At 40.3% G+C, this 18,651-nt stretch overlaps 1 protein-coding gene across 2 annotated transcripts in view; it reads right to left on the bottom strand.

Annotated features, from left to right (window-relative positions):
- Positions 1 to 800: 800 nt before the first annotated feature.
- The window catches only part of insra (insulin receptor a), a 45,245-nt gene continuing 27,394 nt past the window's right edge, over positions 801 to 18,651 (bottom strand). For both annotated transcript variants that reach the window (XM_068602421.1, XM_068602429.1), the window contains exons 4-21: positions 17,336 to 17,475; positions 16,613 to 16,757; positions 16,034 to 16,248; positions 15,060 to 15,186; positions 14,127 to 14,380; positions 11,023 to 11,190; positions 9,782 to 9,980; positions 9,255 to 9,535; positions 8,456 to 8,595; positions 7,730 to 7,889; positions 6,850 to 6,949; positions 6,681 to 6,748; positions 5,528 to 5,757; positions 5,158 to 5,268; positions 4,157 to 4,316; positions 3,713 to 3,842; positions 2,682 to 2,816; positions 801 to 2,008 (exon numbers count right to left, since the gene is read on the bottom strand). In XM_068602421.1, coding sequence (XP_068458522.1) covers positions 1,651 to 2,008; positions 2,682 to 2,816; positions 3,713 to 3,842; positions 4,157 to 4,316; positions 5,158 to 5,268; positions 5,528 to 5,757; positions 6,681 to 6,748; positions 6,850 to 6,949; positions 7,730 to 7,889; positions 8,456 to 8,595; positions 9,255 to 9,535; positions 9,782 to 9,980; positions 11,023 to 11,190; positions 14,127 to 14,380; positions 15,060 to 15,186; positions 16,034 to 16,248; positions 16,613 to 16,757; positions 17,336 to 17,475 — 3,121 coding nt within the window. In that variant the 3' untranslated portion in view covers positions 801 to 1,650. The remainder of the gene's footprint in view (positions 2,009 to 2,681; positions 2,817 to 3,712; positions 3,843 to 4,156; positions 4,317 to 5,157; positions 5,269 to 5,527; positions 5,758 to 6,680; positions 6,749 to 6,849; positions 6,950 to 7,729; positions 7,890 to 8,455; positions 8,596 to 9,254; positions 9,536 to 9,781; positions 9,981 to 11,022; positions 11,191 to 14,126; positions 14,381 to 15,059; positions 15,187 to 16,033; positions 16,249 to 16,612; positions 16,758 to 17,335; positions 17,476 to 18,651) is intronic.

Raw genomic sequence — 18,651 nt, 5'->3', positions numbered from 1 at the left:
AAGTTATTCAGAATTTAATTTAATGCTTATAATCTGGAAAATATTAGTCTGGAAAAGGAGCATTTCCTTTCCTCTGTATATAACTATATCAAAACTCTAAAATAGCCAAATCTGAGGCATCATTGTATTTTTTTTGTAGCGTTGAGTGGTTGTTTGAAAAATGTACAAATGTCAAATTATTAGCCTCAAAAATTCCAATTCAACCAGGCTTTAGTTTGTATGCAAATTTAGTTTTGAGTGTGTTTTCATCACATTTTCTGGCTCAGTTGGAAATCAGACCTTACCTCTTCATACTCTACTCACTGAGATAAAAGCACAACTTACCTTCACATGTACGCACAACAATTTCAAGTTAAGCTAAAGAACAACACTGTCTCGAAAAACACAGGCATTGAGAGAATGGAAAATAAAAGAAGCACGGCTGGAGCCTCTTCATGAATGCACATTGCTGCATTATTTACAGCGTTTTTATTTGATCTCGATATGATGGGCAGACATCTTAAGCTGAAGACGCCAAACACTCCTTCTACCGGGTGGCGTGTAGCAAAAAAGACCAAGTGCTGTTGGTTGATCATGAGTCCAAAAAGCTAATTAGTATGATTTTCTGGATTAGAAAAAAATAAACATAAGAGACTAACATGTAAAAACATTTTCTATGACCGTAAATACCTCAAAGAATGACAACAACTATTTACAAAAACATCAACTATATATATATATATATATATATATATATATATATATATATATATATATATATATATATATATATATATATATATATATATTCTATACCCACTAAAATATACCAAGGAAGCAGCTATTGGTCAATCTGAGGAACTCATTTACCAACTTGTTTTTGAAAACAGTTTAAATATCCTTCAGCTGAAAATGTGAAAACTCAAAAAAAAAAAAAAAAAGGGGAAAGGGAAAGAAAAAAGAAAGACAGACATGGAAATAAATTAAAAAAAATATAACCCAACAACAGTTCTGTGTTTATCCTGTGTGCCATTTCGGGAATACTGCAGAGTGTGAGGAGGTAAGCCACTTCAATCAGCTTCTCCAGTGGATAAGAGTTTGTTTGAGGACTTTGACCATCCAACATTTTCCAAAGTCTACCAATTTCGATTCGTCATCCGCTTGTGTGTAGATTCCGACACAGTTCCATGACAATTAAAGTACGCCACAGACATAATAGAAGGGCACTTTTTTTTTCAAAACTTAGCAACCTGGGGATGAAGCCTCTTGTTGAATTAGGAAAGAGGGACAAAGTCTGGACGTGGGGAGGGACAGTGGGTTTAGCAGCCTTCTTGTTTGTCAAGAGTTTGTTTCACAGTTGAATCCTTTTATCCACCCAGTCTCGCACAAACTTGGCAATATATATATACAGTATATAAACTACAATCATGAACAAGAGAGACGTGGGAGGTTTCGTCCTTAAATACAAAAAGTGTCTTCTGGTGTCCATGTGTGGACATGCTGTAGTGTGTGTTTGTGGCATCTGAGGAGAAAAATAAGTCCTGAGATATGCACTGAGGGGCTCCTGTAGAGAGAGTGCTAAAAGTGTGATCCATATAAAATGACAACAAAAAACAAAAATATATTCAAATCTATAGCAATGACATGTCTGCACGAGATGTGTGCAGTATGTTAGGAGGGGCTGGATCGTGGTAGGGCCAGTATTCGTCCGTTGGTTTTCCCCCCGTTCATGTGTGTGAACGGGATGTGGTGCTCCTCGTAACTGCCCCTCAGGCCCATAGACGAGGACTCGTCCCTGTCTGAACACTGTTCCCTCTGGGAGTAGGACGACGGGTCCAGCGGGATGCTCTCCATGTTTTCCATGTCCAGGTCAAAGTCTTCGGTCTCGGGCGGCTTGTTCTCCTCACTGTAGAAGAAGGAGACATCGCGGAAGGAAGGATGCAGGTCCTCGCGGAGCATCTCGATGATCTCCTGGAATGCGGGACGCATCTTGGGGTTGTACTGCCAACACATCTGCATCAGGTTATGTCTGGGGGACACAGGGAGAGCGAGATCACAGTTAGATGATGCTGATGTCTGAATTTCAGTTTGATCACCATAGTTTATTTCAGAACATACTTATTCTTGTTAACATTGTTGTCTTTTGTTTTAAAGTAAACACATTACTTAGCTGAGTGCCACAGACTGCACAGACTCACACTGTTGGTTTTGGTAATTTCAGGGGATTTTTTTGATAAGAGAAATGCATCATCCTTTGGTTTACTTCATATTTATCTATTATACCATCTATAAATATTGTCATCTTGTCTCTATACTTTGTGATTTTACTATTATGATTACTCTGCAGATTATGTTCTCGATCAACGGCAATAATTGTTTGGCCAAAAATAAAAAGCCGGAATACTGAGAAAACTGTCCCATCTATCTTTCCCGAATAAAAGACGAGGTCTTCAAATGTCTTGTTTTATCTCACCAACCATCCAAAACCAAAAGACATTCAGTTTGAGAATATGTAATATCAATTATATACTATAATAAAAAGAGAGAGAAGCAACACATCCTCAGGCATTTTGTAAGTTTCACCCAAATCATTTTTGGTATTCTTTACTTTAAAAAAACTGAACTACATACCTAACTGATAAATACATCATTTTACTTTTGTTTTTCACCTTATCCCACCTCAGCCCAACTCTTGCACTCACATTCTGTCGCCGCAGTTGTCTGGCCGGTCCAGGTAGCCCCCGTCCATGACAAACTTGAGGACCTGCTCATTGGACAGACCCTGGTAGGGCTGCTCGGCCAGCGTGCTGACTTCCCACAGCACAACCCCAAATGACCTAGCAAACAAGTAGACGAGAAACAACAACAGAGACACGGGGGAAATGAGGACACGCCAATTAGACACCTGACAGGGTAAATGTGTCCGTAACCACTTGTTGAGTGAGCAGGTACACTGAGCGAAGAGGCTGTGGTTGCAATGCTGGTAAACACCGCAGGATGCAAATAGGTCAACCCCACACTCATGTTCTGAGTTTTAATATCGTAATATGTTTACCATTTGTTATTCTGGTCTGCGAGGAAAATCTAATAATGGACTCGACGGGAAATGAATTATCTTGGAAAAAGTATGTTGTTTGTTGACAAAATAAACAAAAAAGGGTAATACATTTATGTCAAATAATGGTTTTATAAGGAAGTAGTAGGAAAAAAAGTAATTTTAAAGAGTAAAATAATACTGGTGAACTTGTAGAATCTTTTATGAATGTCCTCCACAAGCCCTGATTTCGGAACATTGGATTATCCTGTTTACAATACAGCTTGACATATGTTATCGTCAGTGGCGGGCCGTGGATTTTGGCCCTAAACATGCAGGCGCGCATGCGCTCTGTTGCTCTCCATCCAGCCTGCCGCCTGCTATCGCTGTGGTGCAGCACAAGTAGTGAAAGAGGAGGAACAGAGGAGCCGGGAGTTGTGCGATGAGAAAATAAGCTAATAGCGAGAAAAAAATGACAATACTTTTTGTGTATTTGTGAAAAACAATTAAATGATGAACTAGCTATAACTTTTAATACAAAAAACAAACAAATTAAATGCTTGTTTTTTTAATTATTAAAAAGCTTTGACTTTGTGATTCTGTTTAAGCCAGCAGAGAAGTTAGCAGGCCCAGACGGCCCGCCACTCGTTACGCAGATAGGTCAACGCAAAAATAAATGAAATCAGAGGTGTCACTGACCAGCAGTCTGAATGCGCAGTGAAGACGCCGTCCTTCAAGGACTCAGGTGCCATCCACCTGACGGGCAGCAGGCCCTTCCCTCCCTTCCTGTAATAGTCGGTCTCGTAAATGTCTCTGGTCATACCGAAGTCTGGGAGGAAAACATTTGCATTAGTTGCGGTAAAACCAACACAGATGACTAACGAGCTTGACGTGGCTCGTCATGTAAGCATTTCTCAATTATTGATGCAGGAATTCATTATGGCCGTGCACACATTACTCAAAACAATTAAAATAAGCTGTTAGTAATAAATCAATCCATCTTCAAATTGGGTCATGTGGGTTAAAACTAATTTCAAATTAAATCGTCTGTCATAGTATTGCAAGCAGCAGCTGCAGCAGCATGCATTGTTGTCTGCCGCTGTTGTCAAAAAACTCTTTTGTGGACGTTGTGCTAATATTTACCTCCTATTTTGACAGTAAGATCGGTAGCAACCATGCAGTTTCTGGCTGCCAGGTCTCTGTGGACAAACTTCTTGGCGTTAAGGTAAGCCATGCCGTCTGCGATCTCAGCAGCCAGTTGGATTATCTCCTTCAGAGACGGCGGTGGACGCCCGGGGTTGTTCTGGGGGACACAATACAGATGTTTTATTTATTTTTTATGTCAACAACACAGTTTATACAGAGTTTGATACTTAAAAAATATTACTTATAAGACAACATAAAATAATGAGGCATTTTATTGTGTTTTATATTTTTCAAATCACACTTGTCTCGAGCCTGCTGTTCATCCCCACACAAGCCTGTTTGAGGTTCTCAGCTGACTTAAGTGCTGACTGCTAAATTCCTCTGTCAATATCCAAGAGCTCTGTCGTCCTCCTCCTCCTCGTCTAATCCAAGTGCCATCTGTATATTTACACACTTCAGGAGATGACACTTAGATGGAACATCAACCTACATACAAGTCATCTGTACACATATCAAAAGTAAACTCAATGTGGAATTTCACATTGTCCAATGGTAATTTAAAAAGGTACAGCAGTTTCAGTTATTGTGATAGCGCCACACAAACAGATCCATATTAGGCCACACAGTTCCTCATCTATCTAAATGACATTTTGTACATGTGAATTAAACCCTGAATGTCTGGGAGGAAAATGAAGGATGGAGTGAAATGGGCTATCAGAAAAGTCCCTTTACTTATTGTTTTAATTGAATTACAACCAGATTTTTTTTTCATGGAGAGTAAGTTAAGTGTGTTCATAAAGCACTTTCCGAGATCGAACGTCAAAAAGTATTTTATCTACATAAAAAGCAGAAGTGAAAAGAAGAACACTGACAGAAGATAAGAGACATCTGCAGGTTTACTGTTGCAAGTTCACCAAACCTAAAAACAAATAGGAGCTTCATTTTAACTGTTCAGATTGTGTTTGTGATTCAGAGGCGAGTGCTGTTATCTTGTTTACCTCTGCGTCAGGTCGCAGAGAGCGCAGGAAGCTCTTCAGATCTCCATGGGTCATCAGCTCCATCACAACCAGTGTGGGCTGGCCTTTAGACACAACACCCAGCAGACGCACCTGGGAGAAGAGGTTTCATTTTAATATTGTCTGGTTGGATTACATGAGGCAGCGAGATGCTACTGCTGCTGCAGCTGCTCGTCCTAATGTAGGACAGGTAAGGTATGTGGACATGATGGGACATTTTGTCTCTACTCTAGATCCGTACTGTGTATCACAAACAGTTAAAACATCCCATAATCAGCACTTTCATCAGTGAATAAAACTAAATCACAATGATTTTGATGTAAAAGGAGTTTCAGAAGATGTCTCTTCTTACCACATGGTGGCAGCTGAAGGCCTTCATGACCGAGGCCTCGTTCAGGAACTCAATTCTCTCTCTTAGGCTGGCCGACTCGTTCACGGTCTTCACCGCTACGTGTAAATTCCCCTCGCCCTTGATGATGTCCTTGGCAATGCCCTCGTAGACCATGCCGAAAGAACCCTGACCCAGTTCCCTCAATATGTTGATCTTGTCTCTGGCCACCTCCCACTCGTCCTCCTCATACACTGCAGGCACATTTTACAGAAACATTACACATGAAGATAGATAAGGAGCAAGAACGGAGCTCACTTGCACATAAGAAAGCTGGGTAGTTTGGATAATGTTCTGCAGCTTGAAGGGATTTGGGGCTTTTTATTTTTACTGAGGAAACACGGAGAAGAGCAACGTTTTTTCTTTACTGTGCCAAAAGTTTATTTGTAATAAATCCAATCAGAATTTTTCATGTGCACCTGCAGAAGTCCCGTGACAAATAATATGACATGACAATAATAGGATATAACAGGATTTCTTTCTTCATTTACAAAGTTTTCGAAAAAGATCACTGCTGGAATATGAGAATAATCATATTCTTCAATGGGAATGTTTGAATCTAAGTGGGTACTTATATTCATTTACAAACAGGCTGAGGTCTAATTCATTCAAGGGAAACTTTGCAGATTCTCAACCGCCTCCGTGTCACTGCAGCACAAGTAGTGCAGGCAGATGATGCTTTTTTTGTTGTTTTTTGCTGGTTGACGAGGGGAGCCACATGAAAAGCAGCCAGGTTCTGTTTATCTGCATAACTGCATAACTATCTGTATAACTGACACATTGCTGCAGTAATACAGAGCTGGTGGAAAATCTGCAAAAGTTTTTCTTTCATCTCTCCCTCGTTGATGAGACAGGCGTGCGTGCGTGTGTGGAATCAACAGTCTAAAATAACTCTGTGGCTTCGTAAGTGAGCCCACACCAATTATTAGCGGGCCATTAAAGTGCAAAGGAAATCCTTTGTCCAACTGTACACTGCTCAACTATTCCGTTTAATTGTGAAATTCACTCAGTAAAGAAGTCAAAGACGCACCAAATCATTTTTACTTTGAACTTAAAGTTTAAAGAATAAAAGTCAGTTGCAATATTATTGATTAAATGGCTTAAACGGTTTGCTTACCATCATTAGCACTGAGATACTCTGGGTTTGAAGAGGCATAGATGGGACCACTTGGCCCTTGAGTTTGACTATAGGGAAAAAGAGAAATGTATTTAGTTGGAACACTGACAAGATATAACATAATAAGAACATGAGCTCCAGTATTGAACAAGATGTGATAATTTCGCACTTCTTCTTGAACATGACGAATCCTGCTCCAGCCACAAACAGCAGCAAGATGAAGCAGATGATGGGCCCGATGACGATCTTCATGACGTAGAGAGGATCGCCTGTTCAACACATCACACAATAAACTGAAGTTAGGATCAACATGCGGCTCCGTGAAGATAATCTTCTTAAAATACAATTGCTAGCATCTTTTGATAATGTGGTTGGATTATACATATTTGATTCTAAGCAGGTTTTTAGTATTTATATAGGACCGCATGCGGACTAATTAGTTAATTTTTGTGTGAGTTAAAACTAATCTAGCTAATTTGCAGTGCACAAAGGAAATGGAGGAGCTGCTAAGAACTGGATTTATCCTCATAAATTGTAAGTGGTTGTAAAACAGTTCTTAATAACTCAATCTTTAGGTGTATTAAGGGCAAAGCAGAGTATTTACATACAAAAGCAATGCTATGACGCAAATGGACAAAATTAAAAAATATATATAATCATTACTTGATTTCCAGCTATCAGTTGTAACGTTCCCCTCTTTCTATCCAGAAGAAGTACTGCCACTGGCTGATAAGGGGGAATATTCGCGAATTGTGAAATACTCCTAGAAACACTCCGGCGGACGTATTTCTTTGAGTAAAGCAATGTGAAACTCTGCTTTGTGTTTGGTCTAAACAGACCTTTAGGAAAAACATTTTGAAGTCTAATTGGCAGTGGCTTTAGGAAGGTGCAGTTTGATTGACGTCCGGTGTGACACAAATTGTTTAATTTCCTGTTTGTATTAAATTAACTATGTTGGTATTTTTGAGTACGACCTACTAAACTATCATTAGAAAGTGGGACAGCTCAAGTCTGGGCTTAGTTTGCCTTCCTGGCAGACGGAGACTTACTTGCGTCCTGGACGTAGAAGTATGTGGGCTCGGTCCAGGATCCGTTCCCGGCCAGTGAGGTGGCTCGGATCCGCACTGTATAGTTTCCAGGGTGCATCACTTTCAGTTTGCAGCCGTGGGTCACTTTGTACATGTTCCTCGACACGCAGTAGTGAAGCTCCTGCAGAAGGACAATGCTGAGGTTCAAGCAGGGGACAACCAACGGGAAACAAGCATTGTGTGACCAACGGCTGCTTCATCATTGCCAAGTTTTAAATAACATTGTATTGGATATTTTTCATGCTTTTATTTAATCTTTACACTGATGTCTTTCAGAGTTTCCACAGTAAATAACTGGCTGCAGCATCAGTTTTGTAGACATGTTTCCATAGCAACTAAAACATGGTGCGACGCCAAAATTACTTCTCTACTTAGTTTATCAACCGTAGGACATTAGTGAGAGCACACAACTAAATTTCTAAATACAAGTCAACTAATAAGTATTGCCTCTCTGATTTATTTTCATGTTGTATGGGTAGTCTCGAGATGAATACATTTAATCTGATTCATTGATTTTATTAGTTCTATGTTTAATGAGAAATATAGGAAGTGCTTTCTGATTAAGAATGTGTTTCTGTGAATCCCTACAAAAGCTGTGTGTGTGTGTGTGTGTGTGTGTGTGTGTGTGTGTGTGTGTGTGTGTGTGTGTGTGTGTGTGTGTGTGTGTGTGTGTGTGTGTGTCTTCACCTCCGTGTCTCCCAGTCTCTTGTAGTTGACCTCGTACAGGATGATCATACTATTAGGGGACACTGGTTCTTGCCATGTGACGTGCACTAAATTTTCTGTCACCTCGTAACTGATGAGACCAGTGATGTCATCAGCTTTGTCTGCGAAGAACAAATGGTTTCATGAATTGTAACTCAGGTTCTTTTGGAGTAAATAGAAGATGAGATGTTGGGGGTCAAATAAATGCTAAAATTGTTCATTTGTAATCAAACTATTATTATTGTTTCATTACTTCCATAATTTGACGCTATTCTTGTTAAAACAGGATGTTTGGGTGGAACACAGAAATATAGTTAAAGGGGAACCACCCAATTTAGACGAGAGTTTCAGGTCTCTACAGGGAGTACTACTGCAGAAGTGGAAAAAAAAAGATTGTGTGAAGTCTTTTGCACCCCAGAGGGAGCTGTGTGAAGTCTGATACAGACTCGACACATGGGGACTGAAGACCGCACGTGAGATAAAATAAATCTGGCGGTGTTGAGAGAGAAAGAAGTACATTTACCAGCCCTCTGTGGCCCACTCCTCAACCCTGCTTAACGATTGTTAAAAAATTGTGATGTCTTTATTGGGTAGACTTTTTGGTTGTGACCGAATTGTGACCCACAGTACAAAACCATCTCAGCAATAAACTAAATAAACACATTTTTGTTGCCAAACTAAGGCAGCTGGCACCCTCTTGATGGGGGTGTGATTTTGTTACTTAGACCTACATTCTCCGCTTTCTTAGAAACAGTGACAACAGAGAGCTGCACCTCCTTACCTTCAGGCATTGTGCGGGCGCTGCCATATGCTGCCATGCTGCAGCGGTTCGGGTCAGTCGGGTGGTTGCAGGCGTGGACCTCAATCTGGTAGCTGGTGAAGTGGCGCAGGTTGGAGATGACAGTGGACTCCTTGGCATGGACGTAGACCACGATCTTTGTGCTTTCAAAGGTTTCCTCTTCCTCCGGGATGCCTGTGCCCTGGGGCGGGCTGGGGGCGGTGGTGAGGAAGGGGTGTGTCCAGTTGGCGATGCTCATCTCAGAACGTCGCTGTCTCGAGCGTCTAACAAAAGGCAAGGCAAATTTTAAGTTGCTTACATAATGCATAAAACACATCCAAATAAAAAATAAAAACAAAAGATGTAGACATTTAGATGATGAAGAAAATGTAACAGAAATTGAAAAGATGAATTAATTAGGAGGGATTGTAGGGAGCAGTAGTTGGAGCTAGTTGGACATTTTGATGGGGAAAAGCTACATATTGTACCTTTAAATCTTCAAAAGACAACTCTGTTGTCAGTCCTCTTACTTGATCTCAAAGACTTCATTGTGGAGGTAATTCTCGAAGGTTTTGCGGTACTCTGAGTCCTCTTTCTCCTTCTTGAGCTCCTTTTCGGTTTTGGGGCAGCTGCAGCATTGTTTCCCCTGGCCCTGCTCCTCCGTCTGGTTCCACTTCTGCTCCTCGTCACTGTCCACTTGAGTGGGCACTCGCGACGGCAACTTCATTCCTGGTGAAATAAAAACATTAAGTTAGACAGAATTGGTGCAATAAACACAGACGTATAAAGTTTTATGCACAAATATCCATGTACGCACACTCCTCCCACACACATTGTCACCTCCAGGTCCTCACCCTCTCTCACTGAGATAGACTTCCCGCAGACTTCCATCTTTCTGGATGTGTGGGAGTTATACAAGATCAAAAGAGGAACGTTTGGGCTTGCTTGTGCGCTTACATAGAAGGGCACTGCTGGCATCCACAAAAGGTGAGACTGTGACAAGAATAACTCAACCAAGAAATAAGTCTGAACTTTGCCTGAACCTGAGCCGGAGTGAGACAAAAATCCTGATTGTCCCAATGCCAGGTGTTAAGTGGTTTAAGCTACATAATACTACCCAAACAAACGTTCACCTTAACCACACTTGATTTTCTTGCTCAGTGGGTCCAGGGTAGTACTCGGTTCAATTCACAAGGGGGTTGCTATGCTCAACATGTGTTCATAGATCCATAAAAGGCTTTTCTGACCATCCTGCTGAGAAACCTTGCATTATGCAAATTAGATATATATATTGCTGTTGTCATTTGGTCATTCTTTAATTCCAGTTCTAGTGATGTTAATGTTTGCATTTAATAAGTAAGTAATACTTGCCACTCTACAGCTAAGCCAACCTTTTTGGAATATGTGTAACGTGGATTTTTAAGCGTTATGTCAAACCTAATAACATGATCAAGATAATGAAGTTAAACTTGTTTCTTTTGGGTGTTTGGTTATATAGTCTTATATTGATGTTTTCATGTAGGATTGTTATGGTGAGGTCGTTGTTAAGCTTGTCTGTTTTTGTATATAATGTCGGTCGAAAATCAATGATGTAATCTTGAAGTGAACGACCCATCAAGAAGAATCAGGAGAAGTAAAAAGCTTTCCTTGAGAAGAGAGTGTAAAAATGGCAAAGACATTCTTTCTCTCCCTCGCTCTCAGACAGTCAAACACATAAAACCACAAACACAGAAGCAGACACAACAGGACAACCACAAACAATATGGCTCACCTTTCTGACAGTAGTCAAACTTGTAGAGCTCGCTGGCTTCCGGATTGCGCTGGCAGAAGACCAGGTAGTGAGTGATGTTGCCGTTGGGGTCATTGGGAGGTTTCCACTTGAGGATGATCTGGGAGGACGAGTTAGATGAGGAAATTGGGTCCAGCGGGACAGACGGTTCTGCAAAGACATCACGGAAATACACAGGTTTGATGAGTAAACAATCCTTTATATGCCTCTGAACAGCAGCTCGTTGTTTAAGAGCAACAACAAAAACATAAAACACAATCATATTTTACAAAGTCAAAGTTTGTCCGAATCGGGGTCCACACGATAAAACTATTTAAAAAGTAGTTTTCATTCTAAATAAAGTATTAACTATTTAGACTTATACTTGTATTCATGTCGCATAAAGCCACTCCTTCGACCCTTTTGTGAGAAATACTGCCAGCATATTAAACTATGAGCTAATTTTAGAGGTAAGAAATTCAGAATAATAATTATTAATACATTTACGGGATTTGACCGATCATGACGCTGCACTTCAGGGACTCTCCGTTCTCTCATCCCTAAAAAGGATTCTCATTATTATATCTCTACAGAAAATCAGTCTTGAAGACATTTAGTGAAAAGAACAAGACGGTGAGAAGTCATGAGACATTGTTTTCACAGTTGGCAAATTTCTTGAAATGAATCATTGGAATTTATCAAATACAGCAGAGGGGAAGTTTTGATTTGCATTTCATGTCACAGTATAACTATTGAAACACTTACTGGCAGCGTGTTGGCGCTGTGAACAGCTGCTGCCCGCTCTGGGTGTATGCTGTTGTTTTTTTTGTTCATGACATTAGAGTATTTTGCTCTTGCACATCTGAGTGATTAAAATTAGTGTTGGATGTCCATACTTTAAGTTAATGAAGGCCAAATAAAAACAATTGCATTTTGCACTTTCTGCACCCTTGGAAGCGCAGGAGATAAACACGCTTTGTTTGTGATTATTTGTACATTTTAAAAATATATTTAGTTGGTGTATTTCTTTATTTCAATGTAATTGCAGTTTCCAGTGTGTAGTTTTGTTTAAGTTATTCTTCAAGTGTTAAACTTTGATTTGCATGTTCAGTTTCAGTTCTAGTTTTTGGTACTTTGGCAGGTGTGGTATTTGATTTCAATTTTCTTTTTCTGTTCCTTTAATAAAAAATTAAAAAAAGATTCATTGTTTTACATAAAGAAGTGCACTCTAAATAGTAAATCTGCATTCATTTTAATGCTTATGCACCCTTCAAGGTATATGGAGCACCAGTGAAATGTCACAACATGATCGAAGTACAAAGTATTTTCAAATTACATAATTAATCGTAATGGGACCTGTATTATTCTATTCTTAATTTAATCCTACTCTGTGAACACAGATTAGCAGAAATAACACAATTTGGTGAGTTATTCTCAGGGAATGTGGCACCAATATTTGTTGTTGGTGAGAATTAAATGCAGAAGTTACAGAATCATTGTTTGAAAGACAGAATGTTCTCGTTGTCCTATTATACATCTAAATGTGTTTTCTAATCTTTTTAATCTTTGCATCAAATGTGGGCATCTGACAAAATGTGTTGTTCCGCGTGCGCTGTGGAGTACAAAAAGAGGTCATCAGCGGCATGTAGCGAGAATAAAGACTGGCATCACAGTTTATCTGATTGTCTGGTATCATGGCCTCTAAGACGACAAAAAAGTATCACTGAACTAAGTACTGAAATTTGTACATCCATAAGAACAGTATGGGAGGGTGGAGCAGTGCGCGGGGATGTCAGACTGAACCCTAAGGAGACACAGCTATTGTGTTGGCCCCATTTCATGATGGTGTAACACACTGGTCTGACTGCATTGTCAGACCAAGTTTCACTAGCAACAGCTTATTTGTAATGACAGCTTTGCCCTTCTGACGAGGTATGCTGGTTAGACATGACACAGCAACCCCCCAGGAACCTGAAAGAAGTTGCCAGACTGATGGAAAACAACCCTCCCTTAACACGACCGACTGTTTCGTGTGAGCGAGAGATGTCTAGTTTTATGCGGTTTAACAGGAAGGAAGAGCGCATATTGTAAATGGAAGCCGGTTAGGCAGGCCATCATGACGACGACAAAATCGAACTGCACACGACGCACGCCGTGGGTGGCAGAGTACAATTAACTACTGGGGAAAAGATTTATGATCGCTGCGTGACCCCCTGATGTTGACACCTTGCACGAGACGGCACGCTGTTGGTCGATGGCACCCCAGGCGAATCCTGCCATCTGTCTTCCACTTCCCTGTTTTCTTGTGCCAAGGACATTTAGGCAGCTGTCAGACCGACACACACAACACTGAGTCCACTAATCAATGATAGTAACACCACATGAAACGGGGATTCAAAACGACCCTAAAAATAGTTCTTGCACAGGAGAAGAAATAGTACTTTCATTCAAAAGTAATGTAACAACCCGCAATCTGGAGCTTCCCATAATCTAACGTTTTATACCCTGTATGACTTTGCTTAGAGGTTCCTACTTTTTCTTTCCACAGTGTTTCACAAGCAAGAACATTTTGATGTACTGTAGGTCATTGAAAAGACAACGCTTCAGGACAAATTGTCATTTGGTAGGAGACTGCAATTGTGGGACAGATAGGAATGGAATAGGTGGAGTTATTATTGATTTTCTTTACATTGCCTTTAAATCTCTACAGCGAAAACTTAATGGAACTGCTGCGTGAGTCTTTCCTGAATCAGAAGATGGATGGCGGTTTCTTTCACACTCTTATATAGGGCTGCCTGCTGAAAGTCAATGAGTCAAATCATCCGATGACCCCTGACTTCAAATTCTTCCAAGTCAAGCTGTCTTTTAATTTTTTCAAGAGGTCTATGAAGACCTTTGTGCTCTTGTACACAATCTCATTATAAACACCTTTGTTGTAGAATATGACGGCTTCTTTTGACTAGTTGGTAACCAGATTGCCACATGTACAGACTGATTTCAAATTGTACGTTGTGCATACATTTTTGATCCACACATTTGAATAACATCAAGGGGATATTTCTTTCATGAAATAACCGGTAAACAACTCAAATCTCAAACAGTCTTACTGGTGGCATTGGTGCGAACGTAGATGATCTCGCTCTTGGCTCCATGGACCTGGTGCTCGTCAGAGGCCGACAGCTGGGTTTTCACCATGATGGCGTACTGCGTCCAGGGCTTTAGTGGCAGGATGAGATGACCTGGTTCAAACTGCTCTTTGTCCCCCTCTGTGGCTCGTCGTGGAGGGTCCACGTCAGCAATCACCCAGCTGTTGGAGCCGCAGGCGTCCTGCCCATCAAACTCGGTTACGTTCTGAAAAGGTCTATTGTGTGAAAGAACAATAACAGTATACGGGTAAAAAAAAAATGGTTATAGGCAGGCCGGACATTAACTTGAAGTTAAATGTTTTACAGCGATTTATCATTGTTTTTATCTGACAAGTTAGAAAAGGAAAAAAGTTTGCAAAACATCACTGAGGCCAGAGAGACCCCTCAAAAGGATGCTGGGTCATACGGAGGGTATTTTCACAATTTTAGAAAATTACAATGCTGCCACAAAAAAAAAGAAGGTTAAAACAAACCAGAACTAACAAATAATCTCTTCAAATGAATTCAAACACAACGTGATTTACATTTAGTTCAACATGGGACGTGATGCATGCGTCGCTCTAGTGTCGAATCTAAAATGATACCTCATATTACACCTCATCATCAGTCTTTTAGGTATCATGATTTGAAGATGTCGTTTTCAGATATTTACATGTTAATTTGTTAAAATAGTAAATATGATATTATATAATGTGTTATATAATTTATTTGGAAGTGTTTTAAATGTGTCCGTGAAGCAGGAAATTACACTAAACACGATACACTAAATCTAACGGTTGTCTCTATTCATCTTTTTCTTGTCTATATAGTACTGGTACTTAAGCAGCTGAAAACAATATTTTTTCAGGCAGAGATCCATGTCTGATTGTGACTGATAGCTGAAGATTTACTTACGCTTCTTTGTAGAGCACCATGAAGCCCAGCAGGTCTCTGAAGTCTGGAGGCCAGAAGGGTTCCCACTTGACCATTATTTTATCGCTCATGGTTCGAATCTGGGTAAACTTCAACACATGGTTTTCACCTGAGAAAAGACAAGAATCAGTTAAAAAGGTGCAATGTGTAAGATATGGCCATAATCTTACTTTAAAACATTCCAAGATTGAACTAACTTCATCAACCAAATGTGAGAAGTTACAGTGTTGACGTTAGTATATGTGATAGTGAGTCACTAGAGGGTCCAGTCTGCCCTCAGTCCAGAATACGAAGAAGACCTGGATCGCTCTTGTCAACAGTACACCCATGGTCCGTGTACGTTTTAATTGTTTAGAAAACGATTTCCAACCACGCCTCCTTCTCCTCACCATCAGGACACTGCTTCGCCGGGATTATAGCGAGCAGCAGCGTGACAGATAAACCCTCCGTTACAAGTTGGCACATATTCAGCCAGAGGTGCAGAAGACTGTAAATCTATAGACTGTATGGTCGGATTCCAGGGGACGGCCCTCTCTCCTTACCAGATAAATAAATGATCTGTTGATGCCGCCCCCCTCCATCTTCTTCCCTTTACTGGCTTGCGTTTATATCAAACAAACCAAGGAAACGTGTCAAAGACATACGATTACGGTGTTGTCCACTGCAATCTGTCTCTTAACTTGAATTGAACATGTAGTTTAAGAATAACCAAATAGAAGACCACCGTTATCGTGTGAACATTTATCAGTGCTGAGCTCCATCAGTTGCTCCTAGTTAATCTGAGTCTGTAAAAGGTTGGCCAGAAGATGCATGCAAACATAAAAAGGGACAGGAAATGACCATCATAACAATAACTCTGGCTATATTTGCATCTGTACCAGGGCAGACTCTTGTGTTTTCTGTTGCCACAGAAACACCCGCAGCCGCTGACATGTTGCCAGAGCAGAGGTTCTTACATGAGGCCTGGTCTCCGTTGGTCTTGGAGGCGATGTCGTTCTTGACTTGCCGCTCCTTGGTCCCCGTCACCTCCTCCATCTTGCGGATCCCAGACATGCAGAGCTTGGAGTTGTAGTGGAAAAACATGCGTCCCTGCAGGATAGTAAGCTTGTGTTTGGACCAATCCCAGAGCTGCCGCAGGTTCTGGTTGTCCAGGGCATAGAATGAGTAATTCCTGGAAAAGTACACACAAGATTGCATGAAACATATTGTTCATGATATATATATATATGATATTTAGCTAAGGACCTTATTGAAGAGTAGCATCAGTAGAAAAGTATTTCAGCATGGTTAGCCTACAATTTACATCTTTTGCCGATCCTCTGCCATTTCTACTGTGTCTAAGTGCAGACCATTGTGCTACAAGCGCCTTCCACCTCATTCGAATGAAGCCTCATGTATGATTTGTCTAACCAAAAACAGTTACCACAGAAAGACATTTTGAAAAGGTCAGTCCTTCCGCTTTTAACTCATAATTACAGGAGGAGGCTCTGACATGATGGCCAGGGTGAGATGAGGCTCAAAAGACGGAGTCTCACCCGATTTCCTGTTCCTCTCCACGAATAACACTGAGTTTGCGGAAAAACGAGAGGGATACAAGGGCGTAGGAACGTCGCACTGATAGGTAGCCAGTGATCTCCTCCAGCTGGCCCAGGCTGGACTCCAGTTCAGCTGCTATGTTGTCTGCAGAAAACAAAAAGACACGAGCACTGAAGGGACTTCAGATTCCACAGAATGCTTGATGCAAACGCTGCCAGGCAGCTGCTCTTTTCTGCTGTATTTTCAATTTTGGTTTCATCTGTTACACATTTTCATATTTAAGCTGTTCGGACAAAAAAATAATAGTTTACAGTTCATTATGAACTTTTATTATCTCATGGCTATATTTACAATCCACAAGCATGAAAAGTAATACTTTTAATTGAATTGAAAATCATGCACAGCTCTTCTTTTCTTTTAGGAAGAATGATTGTGAATGTGTGTTAAAAATGTAATACAAATCTAATCATGACAACCCCATTTATTTTATGAATATTGATGTTTTGGAGTTTACATCGTTTACATTAATTGTAAAACACAAACTAGTTGAGATTATTTATACGGAGATCCCACAGTTTTAGTATTTTAAAATTGATCTTATTTCATTTTAAATGTTGTGGTTTCTTCAACTGGATGCTCATTTAATGTAATTTCCTGGTTTTGTGTACTTGTTCTGCTGCATACTGTAATCTAATTCCACCTAACAAACCACAGATACTCACTTCCTCCACGCAGGTTGATGACCAGGCTCCCATTAAGAACCGTGCAGCCTCTTAAAGCCTGAGCAGCCATAACAGAGTCCACCGTTTTCAGACCCATACATACCTTGGGGCAAAGCCCTGCACAGGGATTGCAGTTGAGCCTATAGAACAAAAGGAAAATCAAAAATGTCATGAAAATGAGGGAATGATAACAATATGTACTAGGAACTACAACTTATATGTATTTAAGTAATTTTCCTTTTTTTCTTTTCTTTTTCCATTTCTCCTCAACCCCGAAATACTAAAGCCTTAAATATCCGTCTCTTGAGCTTTTAAATGTTCCATTATGTTCACCAGCTAGCCGCTAACTTTCTCCTTTTGGCGTGTAATGCTGGGAAGATGCAGCCTGAATTTAGAGGGTTTATATTTTGCTGGAAACAGCTGGCTGTTTCTGCCGAATGTGCCAATGTAAGAGGTGAGATTAAACCAAAAGAGTAAAGTTGTGGGCTGGACAGCCGAAGAGCTGAGGAGAACTAAAGTGTCAGATGACAAATCTTCGAGCAACTCCTTTAGTAAACAAGTAGTTTGCTCCCATGAAGTACTCCCAATACCTTCCAGTTTTACATTTATTGACTTGACTCATAACAAGAACACTGAAAATGAAGTTTAATTAACTGAAAAATTAACCGACCCTTCACCTTAACAGTGTAACAATCTGTCTTACATAATGCTTTCATTACAGATATATGGCCATGGCTCTGTGTGTCAACCATATCAACCCATTTCCTGAAAAGCCGTCCGCATCATCCCCACACTCATAATGCGGCGAGTGAAACCTTTGATGAGGTAAAGCCAAAGTACACAGCAACCTCTGCAGGTCGGACAATTTTTTTTTAAGGCCAAGTCGTTTGTGAGCCAAGTCGATAGTTTGGAGTACAGCTCCGACCCCCAGAGTGGGAAAAAAAACAATCTCAATGAACAATCTTTGACTCTATTACAATAATAATACTGTAATAATACCCAAATAAATACATCTGAACATTAAACTCAAAGTGATGAATAGGCCTACCTAAATAAATACCCATATAAAGCTCAAGCTGAACATCAAACAAACCATAAAGTAGGTGAGAACTTTTTCTTTTTTTTAAGTAAAAGGTTGCTCACTACGATGTCAGCTGGAGTTCGTGATGTGATGTACTTCTGTTGGCTAATCATTAGTAGGGGAAAATCCTGAAGTTGAATTTGATGGATTAATATTCTTTAAATGGTCAATAAGCTGTTCTGTGATTTATGACACGCCGGTATTACTTCTGCTATGGATCCTGTAACATTGTTAA

This window comes from Clinocottus analis, unplaced genomic scaffold (genome assembly GCF_023055335.1).
Source record: "Clinocottus analis isolate CAN_PGR_092001 unplaced genomic scaffold, fCliAna1.0.p SCAF_11, whole genome shotgun sequence".
Lineage (NCBI taxonomy): Eukaryota > Metazoa > Chordata > Actinopteri > Perciformes > Cottidae > Clinocottus > Clinocottus analis.
The sequence above is the reverse complement of the archived record's forward strand: the minus strand, read 5'-3'. Positions and strand labels throughout refer to the sequence as shown.